The sequence below is a fragment of the Elephas maximus genome, chromosome 15 (assembly GCF_024166365.1).
Source record: "Elephas maximus indicus isolate mEleMax1 chromosome 15, mEleMax1 primary haplotype, whole genome shotgun sequence".
Classification (NCBI taxonomy): Eukaryota; Metazoa; Chordata; class Mammalia; order Proboscidea; family Elephantidae; genus Elephas; species Elephas maximus.
The window spans coordinates 61,413,842-61,429,587 of record NC_064833.1 but is presented as its reverse complement, the minus strand read 5'-3'; the positions used below and the strand labels follow the sequence as shown (position 1 = coordinate 61,429,587).

Below are 15,746 nucleotides of genomic sequence, written 5' to 3'. Positions count from 1 at the left end.
AGACACCAGAAACTAGGAGAGAGGCTCACAGAACGAAGTGACATGGCCGACAGCTGGATTTGGGCTTCTAGCCTTATTTCCTGTGAGGAAATAAATTTCTGTTCTTTAAAGCCAAAAAAAAGAAAACCCTATGGAACACAGTTCTACTCTAAAACATGAGTCGGAATCAATTCAAAGGCAACTGGTTTTTAAGATCTCCCAAATCTTGATATCCTGCCCAGTTCTTTCCCTTAGAAATCCAAATGGTCCATCCTAACTACCTCCTGAACCTGTCCTCATGGACCACCCACAAGGACCTGGTGGTGTTTTTACATGTCCACATTTTCTCCTCTCACCAAGAGCTGGAGTCTAATTCCCCTTCCCTTGAATATGGGCTTGCCTGTATGACTGGTTCCTTACTAAAACAAGCAGGTGGAAGAGACACCATGTAACCTCTGAGGCTAGGTCATAAAAGGCTATACTTGGATGCCCTGTATCACCACTCTTATTCAACATTGTGCTAGAGGTCCTAGCCAGAGCAATTAGGCTACACAAAGAAATAAAGGGCATCCAGATTGGCAAGGAGGAAGTAAAATTATCTCTATTTGCAGATAACATGATCTTATACACAGAAAACCCTAAGGAATCCTCCAGAAAACTACTGAAACTAATAGAAGAGTTTGGCAGAGTCTCAGGTTATAAAATAAACGTACAAAAATCACTTGGATTCCCCTACATCAACAAAAAGAACATTGAAGAGGAAATCACCAAATCAATACCATTCACAGTAGCCCCCAAGAAGATAAAATACTTAGGAATAAATCTTACCAAAGATGTAAAAGACCTATACAAAGAAAACCACAAGACACTACTGAAGAAACTAAAAAGGACCTACATAAGTGGAAAAACATACCTTGCTCATGGAGAGAAGACTTAACATAGTAAAAATGTCTATTCTACCAAAAGCCATCTATACATACAATGCACTTCCGATCCAAATTCCAATGACATTTTTGAATGTGATGGAGAAACAAATCACCAACTTAAAGAAGAAAAAAGTGGGAAGCCTCACTCTACCTGATTTTAGAACATATTATACAGCCACAGTAGTCAAAACAGCCTGGTACTGGTACAACAACAGGCACATAGACTAATGGAACAGAATTGAGAACCCAGATATAAATCCATCCACATATGTGCAGCTGATATTTGACAAAGGCCCAGTGTCAGTTAATTGGGGAAAAGATAGTCTTTTTAACAAATGGTGCTGGCATAACTGGATATCCATTTGCAAAAAAATGAAACAGGACCCATACCTCACACCATGCACAAAAACTAACTCCAAGTGGATCAAAGACCTAAACATAAAGACTAAAACAATAAAGATCATGGAAGAAAAAATAGGGACAACGTTAGGAGCCCTAACATAAGGTATAAACAGAATACAAAACATTACCAAAAATGATGAAGAGAAACCAGATAACTGGGAGCTCCTAAAAATCAAACACCTATGCTCATCTAGAGACTTCACCAAAAGAGTAAAAAGACCACCTACAGATTGGGAAAGAATTTTCAGCTATGACATCTCCGACCAGCGCCTGATCTCTAAAATCTGTATGATTCTGTTAAAACTCAACCACAAAAAGACAACCCAATCAAAAAGTGGGCAAAGGATATGAACACACACTTCACTAAAGAAGGTATTCAGTAAGCTAACAGATACGTGAGACAATGCTCTCGATCATTAGCCATTAGAGAAATGCAAATTAAAACTACGATTGGATTCCATCTCAATCCCACAAAAAAAAAAAAAAAAAACAAGGCTGGCATTAATCCAAAAAACACAAAATAATAAATGTTGGAGATGCTGAGGAGAGACTGGAACTCTTATACACTGCTGGTGGGTATGTAAAATGGTACAACCACTTTGGAAATTTATCTGGTGTTTTCTTAAAAAGTTAGAAATAGAACTACCATACAACCCAGAAATCCCACTCCTCGCAATATACCCTAGAGAAATAAGAGCCTTTACACGAACAGATATATGCACACCCATGTTTATTGCAGCTCTGTTTACAATAGCAAAAAGCTGGAAGCAACCAAGGTGTCCATCAACGGATGAATGGTTAAATAAATTATGGTATATTCACACAATGGGATACTACATATCAATAAAGAACAGTGATGAATCTGTGAAACATTTCGTAACATGGAGGAACCTGGAAGGCATTATGCCAAGTGAAATTAGTCAGAGGCAAAAGGACAAATATTGTATAAGACCACTATTATAAGATCTTGAGAAATAGTATAAACTGAGAAGAACACATACTTCTGTGGTTACGGGGAGGGGGGAGGGAGGGAAGGTGGGAGAGGGTTATTTACTGATTAGTTAGTAGATAAGAACTACTTTAGGTGAAGGGAAGGACAATACTCAATACACGGAAGGTCAGCTCAATTGGACTGGACCAAAAGCAAAGAAGTTTCCGGGATAAAATGAATGCTTCAAAGGTCAGCGGAGCAAGGGCGGGGGTTTGGGGACTATGGCTTAAGGGGACTTCTAAGTCAATTGGCAAAATAATTCTATTACGAAAACATTCTGCATCCCACTTTGAAATGTGTCATCTGGGGTCTTAAATGCTAACAAGTGGCCATCTAAGATCCATCAATTGGTCTCAATCCACCTGGATCAAAGGAGAATGAAGAACACCAAGGTCACACGATAACTACGAGCCCAAGAGACAGAAAGGGCCACATGAACCAGAGACTTACATCATCCTGAGACCAGAAGAACAAGATGGTGCCCGGCCACAACCGATGACTGCCCTGACAGTGAGCACAACAGAGAACCCCTGAGGGAGCAGGAGATCAGTGGGATGCAGACCCCAAATTCTCATAAAAAGACCAGACTTAATGGTCTGACTGAGACTAGAGGAATCCCGGCAGGCATAGTCCCCAAATCTTCTGTTGGCCCAGAACAAGAACCATTCCCAAAGACAACTCATCAGACATGGAGGGACTGGACAATGGGTTGGAGAGAGATGCTGATGAAGAGTGAGCTACTTGTATCAGGTGGACACTTGAGACTGTGTTGGCATCTCCTGTCTGGAGGGGAGATAGAAGGGTAGAGAGGGTTAGAAACTGGCAAAATCGTCACGAAAGGAGAGACTGGAAGGAGGGAGCGGGCTGACTCATTAGGGGGAGAGTCAGTGGGAGTATGGAGTAAGGTGTATATAAGCTTATATGTGACAGACTGACTTGATTTGTAAACTTCCACTTAAAGTACAATAAAAATTATTAAAAAAAAAAAAAGGCTATAGTTCCCTCTGGCCTCTTTCTTGGGACTCACTCCAACTTGGGAGTCCTGAACTAACATGCAAGAAGTCCAGACCCTCTGAGGCTGCCCTACAGGAGGGACCATATACTAGAAACAGGGGCCCAAGGACCCTCAGCTGTCTGTGCGTTCCCAGCACCAACTGCCCACATGCGAGAGAGTGCAACTTCCAGGATCCCAGGCCCCGTTGTCAGGGCTCCCCAGCTGATGCTGAGTGAAGCAGACAAGCTGTCCCCAGAGAGCCCTGCCCAAGTTACAGATCTGTGAGCATAATAAATGCTGTTGTTTTAAACCATACAGTTTTGGGGTGGTTGTTATGCAGCTTTGGATAGCTAGAACAGAGCTCAAATTTGACACACCCCAAAACAAATTCATTATCTCCCTCCCCCATTCTGTTCCTCCTTCTGTATTTTCTATTCCAGTTCCTTTTTCACTCAACCTGAAAGCCTTTATCTCATCTTCTTTTTCCTCAGGCTCCCCAAGCACCTCCACATCAGATCCAGACTAACCCAGAGGTCTCTCAGCCTCCCTCCATCACCTCCTCTCACCTCTGGCCTGGAATGCAGGGACAGACCCCAACTGGTTTACCAGTACCTTCGATTCAATTGTCAAAATCCTATTTCCAAAACTAAACTCCAGACACCTACCACCTTACTGCCTACAGAATACAGTCCCAGGTCCTGATCCTAGTGCACAAGACCTTTCACAGTCCCAGGTCCTGATCCTAGTGCACAAGACCTTTCACAGTCCCCTAGCCAACACCTTAAACTCCAGCCACAGGAATTTTCGAGGATTCACTAATACTTTGTTGTCCTTTCACACCTCTGTACCTTTGCGCATGTTCAATCTTTTTCAAAAATCCCCTTCTCACTCTTCTTTCTCTCACCACTTACAAAGTTTCCTACTTAGCCTTCAACACCAAGTTCAAAGGTCATCTACTTTGTGAATCCTCTTCTGATGGCTGCGGCCAGAGTTGCTCACTTTCTCTTCAGTCAAGGTTGTGCAGCCCTTATCACCTTCACTTCTCTATAGCAGCAGCCTAGTTGTTTCTACAAACGGACTCATGAGCTGAGGGCATCATCCTACCAAGTTTGTTTCAAAAAAACTGAAATGTTCAATTTGAATTGGGAACCACTAAGTTAGCATTTACAGAAATAGCTAATATTCAGTCTCAGAATCAGTACTACGGAGCACCAAGTGTCTACCAGATAATACTTATCACAAATTTTAACAAATGTTTGAGGTATTATCAGCCCCAGAGAGGTTTAGCAACATATCCAAGGTCCCATAACCAGAAAATGAAAAAGCCAAATTTGGAACCCAGATGTGACTTCCTTGCACTCAGCATTTATAATTAGTTCTGACACACAAGCACAGACACACAGGCCAGATTCTGGTGTAAGTACACTTCTTTAGTGCTGCCCTTCCACAGTTGCTACAACAGCCAATAGCCAGGCTGCTCTTTTGAACAACACTTTTGAAAGGAAAAATGAGACTGTATGTAACTTTTAGGCAGTAAAATATGGCAGGTACAAACATGTACTCTGCACCCAGGCACTGCAGGTTTAAAACCCAAATCTGTCTCTGCCAAGCTACGTGCCCCTGGAGAAGTTTAGCACCTCGCCTCTCCATGCCTTGTTTCTTCCTTTGTAAGGTGGGGGAAATATGAACATCTGTTCACAGGGTTTGCTGTGAAGGTTTTTTTCAAATGATACATGAAACGCATTTAGAGCAGAACGTGGCATACAGAAAGCACTCAACAAATGTTGGTGTGGGTACCGTTAGCAGTAGTAATACCCACTGCTGTCAAGTTGATTCCGACTCATAGTGACCCTATAGGACAGAGTAGATTCACCCCATTGAGTTTCCAAGGAGCGCCTGGTGGATTCAAACACTGATCTTTTGGTTAGCAGCCATAGCACTCAACCACTAAGCCACCAAGGTTTCCAAGTAGTAATAACAGTATTACTAAAAGTGACCTACTAAAACACCAACTGAAAAACTTAAATAATTGTAATGCAGGGCTGAAGGTTTATCCCTTCTAATTCCAACTCTGTTTTAACTAGTTGGAAGGAAAACCTTTCTCAAAAGTATGGAGTATTCCAGCCGTTTAAGCTGGTTAGCAAGCCTAGTTTAAACTTTTCTTGGGCCCTAGGTTCTTCTTATAGTGGCAATAGGTTTGGGATGAAGTTTTTTAGAGTTCTCCCTATCCAGCAGAGTATGTTTGGGGAAGTCATGGTCTTTCAGATTCTGTTTCCTTGGATATGAAATGGAAACTGTCATGGATTGAATTATGTCCCCCCAAAAATGTGTGTATCAACTTGGTTAGGCCATGATTCCCAGTATTGTGTGGCTGTCCTCCATTTTGTGATCATAATTTGACTTTGAGAGGATTAGGGTAGGATTGTAATACCACCCTTACTCAGGTCACCAACCTGATCCAAGATAAAGGGAGTTTCCCTGGAATGTGGCCTGCACCACCTTCTATCTCTCAAGAGACAAAATGAAAGGGAAGCAAGCAAAGAGATTGAGAACTCGTACCACCAAGAAAGCAGCACCAGGAGCAGAGCGTGTCCTTTGGACCTTGGGGGGGAGGGGGCGGTGTCCCTACGCCTGAGAAGCTCCTCCACCAGGGGAAGATTGAAGACAAGGACCTTTCTGCAGAGCTGTCAAAGAGAGAAAGCCTTTTCCTGTAGCTGACACCCTGAATGTGGACTTGTAACCTACTAGACTGTGAAAGAATAAATTTCTCTTTGTTAAAGCCACCCATTTATGGTATTTCTGTGATGGCAGTACTAGATAACTAAAAAGGAATAACACCAGTCCTACCTTTCTGTAGCAGTGAAAGACTCAAATGAGATAATATGTTTAAAGGGTAGTAAGAGCTCGGCAAAGGTTAGGTGGTATCATCATCATCATTCCAATAAAGTGATACCCTCAGGATACAGCAGAGATGCAATACTGGTTTTCCCTTTGCTAAATGTCCCAAATAGTCATAATGTGTGCATTTTCCCCTCTTTACAGAATTTCTGTTGACGTTTTTCACTAGTTTCGACATACCCCTCGCCCTAGTGACAACACACCGTTGCCCTTATCAATTTATATTTGAAAAAAACTTTTTCTAAAATGTATTGCGCCCATCCACGTCTCCTAAGTGCCGGACACATGAAATGCAAATAACTAACTCTGATTCAACAGCAAATAAAACTCATTTATGAAAGTATTTAGTAAACACTATGTCCAATATGCAAACCCTGGTAGTGTAGTGATTATGAGCTACAGCTGCTAACCAAAAGGTAGGCAGTTCGAAGCCACCAGGTGCTCCTTGGAAACCCTATGGGGCAGTTCTACTCCATTCGATGAGGTCACTATGAGTCGGAATCCACTCACCGGAAACGGGTTTGGTTTTTTTGGGTTTATGTCCAATATAAAGAAGCCCTGGTGGCGCAATGGCTAAGCATTCTGCTGCTAACTGGAAGGTCGACAGTTCGAACCCAACAGGCACTCCATGGAAGAAAAATGTGGCAGTCTGCTTCCACAAAGGTCACAGCCTTGGAATCCCTATGGGACAGTTCTTCTCTGTCCTATAGGGTTGTTTTTCAGATGGAATCCACTCGACGGCAATGGGTTTTATATCCAATATCTTTTGCAGGATAAAAATTTAACCAACACTGTCTCTTCTTCTATCTCTGTATGTGCACACACACATTCTTACAGACACACTTCAGAAGTACCAATTTGGCTTCTATTTACAGAACAGATTTTCAGTGATTATGTATAAATCTATAAGCACATTTGGTACATACATTCCTGTCACCCTGCCAAACCATATCCTTCTCCTAATTTTTGGCCTTTTCTATCTAATCCCATTGGAACCTATTTACTCTAGAAATCTTTCCAATTACTGTATGTGCAATATGACAAATATTTATGGAGTACCTACTACATACACATTTGAACTGAGGGCTGGGATACAAATATAAAAAGGCAGTCTCTTCTTCTGACACTTTATTTCTAGCCAAGTAAAGATCCTAGCTGGTTGGATAAAAGGAAATTTTATTCCTTCAGCCCTCACGATGGGATGATAAGCTCCTTTTCCATATCACAATGCCACAACAAAGCTCAGAATACAATGGGTAAAGCTGAGCCTGTGAAAAAAATTCTCAGTCCAAAAATGTATCAAGGTCACACTGTGTAATTTTTAAAAGTGACACACACTTGTGTAGCTGCAACGTGAAACACATTCACCATGCGTGTAAATCAAAGCATATAAGAGCCCTGAAACTACCGTTACCACTGATGACAAAAGTGTCGAGAGGGAGAAGACACAGAGAAGAACTGAAAGCTACTCAAAAAAAAAAAAAGCTACTCAAAGCCATGCAAATTACCCCCAAAAATGTCATCTAGAAAATGTTTGCTCTTAATACTGTATTTTCTTAGTAAAAATAGATTTAAAAGAACCAACATAACTAAAATGAAAAGAAAATATTTGCCACAAAACATAAAAGTTTAATATGGGTAGGTGATACAGAGAGAACAAATAAGTAGACAAAAACACACTAAGATTCCAACTGTAAAAAATGACTAAATTTTTTTGAAGTGGGTAAATAACATAAACAATCTCGAGAGGGGAATACATATGGCTAATAACATCTACAACCTCTCTACGAAACAAAGAAATTTAAAATGAAGACATGGTATTTTTTACCTATAAAGTACATAATTTTTTTTTAAAGGCAATGGCAAGTATGTTTTCCAGAAAACAATTCAGCAAGAGGCATCAAAAGTCTTAAACATAGTCACATCCTTTGACTCATCTTAATAAAAAAATAAAAATAAAAAAAACCCTTGCCATCACATTGATTCCAACTCACAGCAACCCTACAGGATACAGTAGACTTGCTCCTCAGCATTTCCAAGGCTGTAAATCTTTACTGAAGCAGATTGTCACATCTTTCTCCCACAGAGCAGCTGGTGGGTACGATCCACCAACCTTCAGGTTAGCAGCTGAGCTCTTAACCACTGTACCATCAGGGCTCCTTTATCTAAAAATAATTTCTCTTAAGGCATTATAATAGCAAAAATGGAAAGCAAGCCATAGTGCAGCAGAGAAAAGGTTAAAATCAACATCCAAATAGTGGAACGGTGCACTCATAAAAAAATTATAGCTCGGGGAGATTTTTTTTAATATGGTCAAATTTTTATGATCTAATAGTTTCCAAGTCAAAATACAAAACTGTATATATCTAGTACGACCATGATAAATGCATATGGGGAACTCAGTAAAGAAATAGACCAACTCTAATCAAAGGGAGGGAAGGAGGAAAAAAGAGAGAGGGAGGAAGATATGCCAACATGATTCCTGTCAAATTTTCACCTAGACGAGTTGATTTTAATGTTCATTTGGAAATAAAACCTGGCAAGAAAAGCCTGGAAAATTCTGAGGGGGGAAAAAAATAGCGTAATCAGGGGAAACTAGCCCTTCCAGACATTTTTACATATTATGAAGCTACAAAAATTTACATAGTTTGGTTGCTGGCAATGAACAGACAGACATAACAATAGAAAAGAATACAGGGAATTTGGTATGCGATGACACTGTATTTCAAACCAGCAGAGGAAAAATCCATTAGTCAATGAATGGCGTCGGGCAATGAGATAGCCATAGAGATGGGGGAATGTTAAAATTCATACCTTATACTTTATGTCAAAATAAATCCCAGATGGATGAAAGATTTAAATATAAAATAAAACCATAAAAACATAAACTCAAAAGGAAGAAGGTATTTCTAGGAATGATCAAAAGTTACAAACATCTGAGTCATCAATTCTTTCTGCTTGGAAAACAATCACAATAAAGTCAAAAAAGGAATGACAAAGTAGGAAATATACCCCAGACCCAGTGCTGTAAAGTCAATTCCAACTAATCATATCATGGACAGAGGGCTACATTCTACAAATCAAGAATAAAAAGACAACACAAAAGAAAAAGGGGCAAAGAATCTGAGCAGACATTACACAGAAAATAAAATACAGATCTTAAACATACCAAAAGAAATACAACCATCTTTATTTAAGACAAATGTACAAAAAATATATATACATATACTGAGCAACCACTTTTCTCTTATAAGAAAGATCAAAACATACATGACAACACCCTGGCTGCGTGGTGCAGAAAGGCAGACGCTCACACATTGCTGGTGGAAGTATAATTGGCACCACTTCCACAGAGAGCAATTTGGCACTATCAAAACCGAACAGTCATATTCTTCTAGGAATTCTTCCTACAAAACATACTGACATATTTATGGAATGGCTTGCATACAAATACATTTGCTGCAGCTTTAACACCAAAATATAATGTCCATCAATAGGTAACAAGTCAAATACGTATTGCCTATTACAGTACATCTAAGGAGCCCTGGTGGTGCAGTGGTTAAAGTGCTTGGCTGCTAACCAAAATGTCTGAGGTTCAAAGCCACCAGCCTCTGTGCCAGTGGGGGGTGGGGGGAATGTGGCAATCTGCTTCTGTAAAGATTTACAGACTCAGAAACCCTGAGCGGTGTTCTACTTTGGTCTACAGGGTCCTTATGAGTCAGAATCAACTTGACAACAATGGGCTGGGATGGTATATATAAAAATAGGCCATTCTATATCCATTCAAAATGAAGCTGCTCGATATAGCAGGATAGTGAATGATCTCCAAAACATATACTGTATTTATATGAAGAAAATAAGATGTTAAACAATTTATGTGCTACAGCTTATAGACGACACCCACACATATTTGTATGAATGTGTGTGCACCCATGTGCATGTGTGTGTACATGTGTATACATACATACATACAATCTCTCCAGATAGATAAGAAACTAGTAACACTGTTGCATCTTGGGAGAGGAAACAGCTTTGAAGATAGGGATGGAGGGTGATTTCACCATTCATAACCTTTTAGCCCTTTTGAATTTTGTATCATATGCATTAACTACCTAGTGACGCTAGTTGAAACAATGTTGGAGAAGTGTGTTTAAACAATATATTGAGTAAAAGTAAATAAAAGGCAATTTATATATATATTTTTTTATAAAATGGGATATTCAATAAGCTATTATTTTGCAATCTATTTAAAAGGATACATGGCCAGAAATACACCAATACATCGTATAATCAATAGCGATTTTTCAAAATGGGTTTATAGGCAATTTTATTTTCTTTTTCCTTATCTGTATTTTCTGATTTTCCTAAAATGAACAACCACTATTAGGTATCAAACAGCATTTTTTCATTCTTTTTTTTTTTTTTTTTTTAATACCTCCACTAAACATTTAAATCCCTTGGACATTTTTCTAACGAAAATATACACCCAAGGTTATAACCTCAGTACTGCTGTTCCCATCCAGTTTAAATAAAGCTTGGAAAGGTCTGTAAGAGAGATTTTTACAACAGTCAACAATTCCAGCAGAAATAATTAACCCCAACAGGAAAATAAAATAAACTGCAGTTCAGTGGAGTGAGGTTCTTTTTTGTTTTGAACTATGAGAATATTTGTTTTTACTGCATGCATAGATGATTCTGTTGTGAGATCTCAATAAAAGATCACAGCCCCTCCCACCACTCAGCTTTTCCCCTAGGGATGAGGCAGGCTGCTATATAAAAACAAATGCAGGAGCTAACAAAGACATTAGCGCCACAAGCAAAGGGAGAGACTACTAACCAGAGAAATCAACAGCATCGACGGATGGGGCCCAGAGATCTGTGAGCAGACCCTTGAAACTCATCAATTCATCTATACATTTGTTTGGCTTTTAAGTAAATAACATATCTCACATTTTTGTTATTTCTAAAGCATAGTTGCAATGCTGAAATGATACTGATATATTACTGCATTGCTCTGTTTTCTTGTAGTTCTTCTCTCTCCCCAGTTTTCCGGCCCCAGCAGCTTTCCCTCTTCTCTTAAAATAATAAAGTTTGGGTTTTTTTTTTTCTTTTTTTAAATACAAACACAGATAAAATGCTTAATGGTATGCTAGGTGGCTGTCACGTCAATATAAACCCATTGCCACGGAATCAATTCCGATTCATAGCGATCCTATAGGACAGAGTAAAACTGCCCCATAGAGTTGCCAAGGAGCGCCTGGTGGATGTGAACACCTGACCTTTTGGTTAGCAGCTGTAGCACTTACCCATTACACCACCAGTGTTTCCTCACTTCAATATAACGGTGCTCAAGTAAAGGTTATTACTAACAAACATAAGATGGTAAAAAATAATTTTTTTTTTTTTTTAACTCAAGCATAAATACTGACTCAGTCCCAGTTGGGAGGTTTTTTACACAATGTACGCTCTAGTCAGCATGCCACACTGCACTTTCAAAGTAGGAAACAGTACACGCATTAAATGCGCTGTGCTGTCTTAATGCTGAGAAACTCTGAGGACACTATGCAGTTTAAGGTATTCCAGACCATCTGACTTTTATTGAGTTCTCAAATATGGGCAGAGTACTATATATAAGATCTGGGTATAGCAGATGGTGGACAATGACACACAGTAGGCCTGATATTCAAGAACATCAGAAGAGTTGGAAAAAACAAGGAAGATTTCTGTGTTTATTCTTAAACTTTATAAACTCTGTTAAACTCGTACCAAAGGATAAATTTTAACAACTTCATAAAAGAAAGGTTTAAAGGGACATTTTCAATAGAGAAATGCATTTAAAACAAAAGGTGGGCATTTAATTTTGCATCTGAGAGTTTTTTTCTAAGGGATAGGCAAAAGGAACAAAACTCCCTTCAGATTAAAAAGTAAAGTTAAACAAATCCTAAAATTGTCTAATCTAGTTCTAAACACTTCACAAAAATCACAAGAGAAAATCTCAGCGTTTTACATCTTATTTCAGCCAGCAAGGTTTGTTAGTAAACACGCAGGTTTAAAATCCCAGGTTCCACTGTTTTCACTTTAAGCCAAGTCTCGCTATAGATTCATCTGAGTGACCAGTTCAAAGGTCTTATATATAAACTCACCCTCAACTTCCTCTACTTAACCACAGCGTTCTGCTTCTGGAGAACAGAGGGAAAGAGGGCAGGAGGGAGTGGGAGGAAGGAGGCAGGCCTGGAGGGACAACAGAGATCACAGGTTCCACCAACTGGAAGCTAGGTGCTCCTGGGCGCTTTTCCCTTTCATCTTAGGCAGTCAATAAACATTTCTGAGCACCTACCATGTGCCCTGGGAACATAAAGATGAAAAGGCAAAGCCCTCACTAATCTCAGAGTCTGATGAAAAGAGAAACAAAGCAGAAAGGCATTCCAGGCCGACAGAGCTGAAAGTATAAGAAAGCGTCACAGGGTTCCAACACAGAAGCTAAGGGAGGGCCAGCTGACCTTCTCAAAGCAGGTGACTGACTCATCTTTAATTCTAAACTGAATCCTCCATACTCCCCACATGGAAAGGATGCATTTCCCTTGCCCTCAAGGAACAACAATTAAAAACGGGGACTAATAGTGCTAACAAGGAGCCCTGGTGTCTCAGTGGTTAAGAGCTTGGCTGCCAATCAAAATGTCAGCAATATGAATCCACCCAGCTGCTCCCTGAAAACCTATGAGGCAGCTCTACTCTGTCCTCTAGAGTAGCTGTGAATCAGAAGGACTCAAAGGCAATGATTTGGGTTTCTTTTTGTAACAGTACTAAGAAATACCTTGACCAAAGAAAACATCCGAAAACTAGAGACAGAAAAGACCTCTCTTATCAGCCAAAAAATTTATAAAATAAGCCTTAGAATTAAAAAGAAAACTAGTCCTACAAAAACAACACAGCATCTTAGCAAATTGGAATACTGCTGAGGTACTAATGACTATCACTCTTATCACCCAAGGTACAATACAAAACCAAATACCGAACCTGTTGCTGCCAAGTTAATTCCGGCCCAAGCAGCCCTATGGGGCAGAGCAGAACTGGCCCACTGGGTTTCCAAGGAGCAGCTGGCATACAAAATCTAATAAAATCAGTCACTCCATTCACCTAAGTCAAAAACAGCTATTTCATCTACTTTGGCAAGTATCACTATATAAATATTATGTTAAACATGACTACAATGTAAGACATATAAGCATACAAATATGCAAAATGCTGGCTCACATGTGGTCCCTAAGCCTTCTCCTAAAAATAGATATAGGACCTATGACAAGCTTCCTGTTTACTATTTGCAAATCACCATGTTACCCAATGAGGAGCAAAAATGAACATTTCTAACCGCGAGAAGCTTAAAAGCTAGATAATAATAACTCATGTATGTCTGTGAGGGTGTCTGTGTGTGTGTGCATAGACATATACATGTATAACACATATGTACTCATACCATATTTATTATATATTATATATGTTTACAGTATAAGTGCTCATATGTTAAGTATGAGATTAATTTCAGGGGTGGGAGAAGAGGAAGGATTGGAAGGCTCCAAAGATTCTATCATACAAGTTATCAAAAGTAAAATACAAAATAAAATATATGGAATACGCTTGTGTTTACCTAAAAACACGTGTGTATCGAAAGCAAATACTGGAAGGTAATAAGCAAAGAAATAAATGTTGTTATCAGAGCTCCCAACACAGGTGATTCCTATCCTGACTTCCCAAAAATGTACCTAAAACTGTTACCTCTTTTTTTAGCATTTACCTATCTTCTTTTAAATCCCGTCATACATCTCTGTTACAATCACTGGGTTATTAACAGCAAAGACAGGATGAAGCAAGCTCTACTATTGCTACATCTGTCTCACACAATGATTCCACTTGGGGCAATTTCACTTGAGTTCCTATTTAAGAAACAAATGCATCTAAAAAAAATGGTAAATTTGCAGTGGTTAAGAGCCTGGCTGCTAACCTGGCAGTTCGAATCCACCATCCGCTCCTTGGAAACCCTATGGGGTAGTTCTACTGTCTTTTAGGGTCGCGGCTATGAGTCGCTATGAGATGACAGTAAATTAGACTACGGATTTTGTGTTGTGGGGTTGCACTTCGATGGGTAAAAGAGGGTCCTTATTAAAGAATATCTCCTGTCCTCCAAATAACCGCACAAACACCACTCCACAATTTCGGGACACTTCATCTAATAAATACCTGCGTCCAAAACCAAGGCCACAGGATCAAACCCCACTAAAAATCCTAATCACCTTAACTAGAAATAGATAAGTTAAGTGAATCAGGAGAAGAGGATCACATTCCCATCTTCAGGGGAGAAATGACCCACGGTTCTCAGTTACCATCACTTACAAGAGCTCGGCTGTTCTGGACTCCCTTCGCGCAGCTTTCCATCCAAAGCGCATCACGATCTGCATCCCCGGCTCTGCAAGCCCGGCGCCAGCCCGTTCGCCACTCCCCAAACCTCCACACACTCACGCTGACACACTCTCACACACAGGCGCGCGCGCGGCCCCAGCAGCTCCGACCGTGAGCGCCGCTTCCTCCAGCCCCAGCCACCCACGATGCCGGATCCGGAACGAAGAGATGCAATTTACGGCGCGGGCGACTGAGACTGGGCACCTGGTCGGGCACCGGGCCGCATGCAGCCCCGCGCCCACCCGAGAGCCGCCGTGCCGGCGGGCGCCAGCGCCTCACCTTGCTCGCCTCGGTCCATGTCTCCAGCCGTCCGCCTCGCGTCCTCTGCGCCTCCGCAGCCTGCAGCCCGTCCTGGCTCGGGTCGCCCGCCGCGCCGCGCTCCTCCGCGCTCCGCTCCGCCCGCGACTCTGGCGAAGTCCCCACCCCCGGAGGCGTCGGGCGCCGCGGCGCCGCCCGCCCTCGGAGAGGAGCGCTTTCTCGGGGCGTCACCCAACCACCTGACCCGGCCGACCTGTGCGCTCCGCCACGTCGGCGCGGGCGGGCGGCGCCAGGCGAGGAGGGTTAGGCACGCCCGGGCATGGGCACAGGCTGGAAATCGGACCCGGAGGAGGAAGAGGAAGAGCAGCTCGGCGAGGAGATAGAATCAACCATGAAGGCTGCTTAGCGGCGAGAACCCGGCCGGCGTTTGCTTTCCCATCAAGTTATTCATAAAATCAGAAGTTTCTTCTGAGGCAGTGTAGTTGCCCTTTCTATGCCACCACAAGTACCTGCTTTTATGTACTTTTTGAGTAGAAAACACTGGAAGGTGTTATTTAGAAACGCCAAAGGCTCTTTTTGTCCCTTTATATTCTTCTTCTAGTACCGAAATAATACCTTCTGTTATTTTCAGTAACTAGATTGGAAGCAGGTGAAAATGACAAAGAATCTCTTGAAAATTTATGTAATCCTGTCTTTTCACAGAAAGCGAGGATTTTTTAGGTGGCAAATTGGAAAGGGTTCCATGTGACAAGAACGTGGCTGCTTTGAGTCCAGGATTGAGGATAGCACATTGTTTTCAGTGAAATGAAATGTTTTAAATTACGCAAAGGTCAGAAGTATCCAC

General features: G+C 41.1%; 1 protein-coding gene across 1 annotated transcript in view; it reads right to left on the bottom strand.

Moving 5' to 3' along the window:
* TPD52 (tumor protein D52) overlaps window positions 1-15,172 on the bottom strand; it is a 242,862-nt gene extending 227,690 nt beyond the window's left edge. Inside the window, exon 1 of the mRNA XM_049854332.1 lies at window positions 14,924-15,172. Coding sequence (XP_049710289.1) covers window positions 14,924-14,942 — 19 coding nt within the window. The 5' untranslated portion in view covers window positions 14,943-15,172. The remainder of the gene's footprint in view (window positions 1-14,923) is intronic.
* Between the last annotated feature and the right edge of the window lie 574 nt (window positions 15,173-15,746).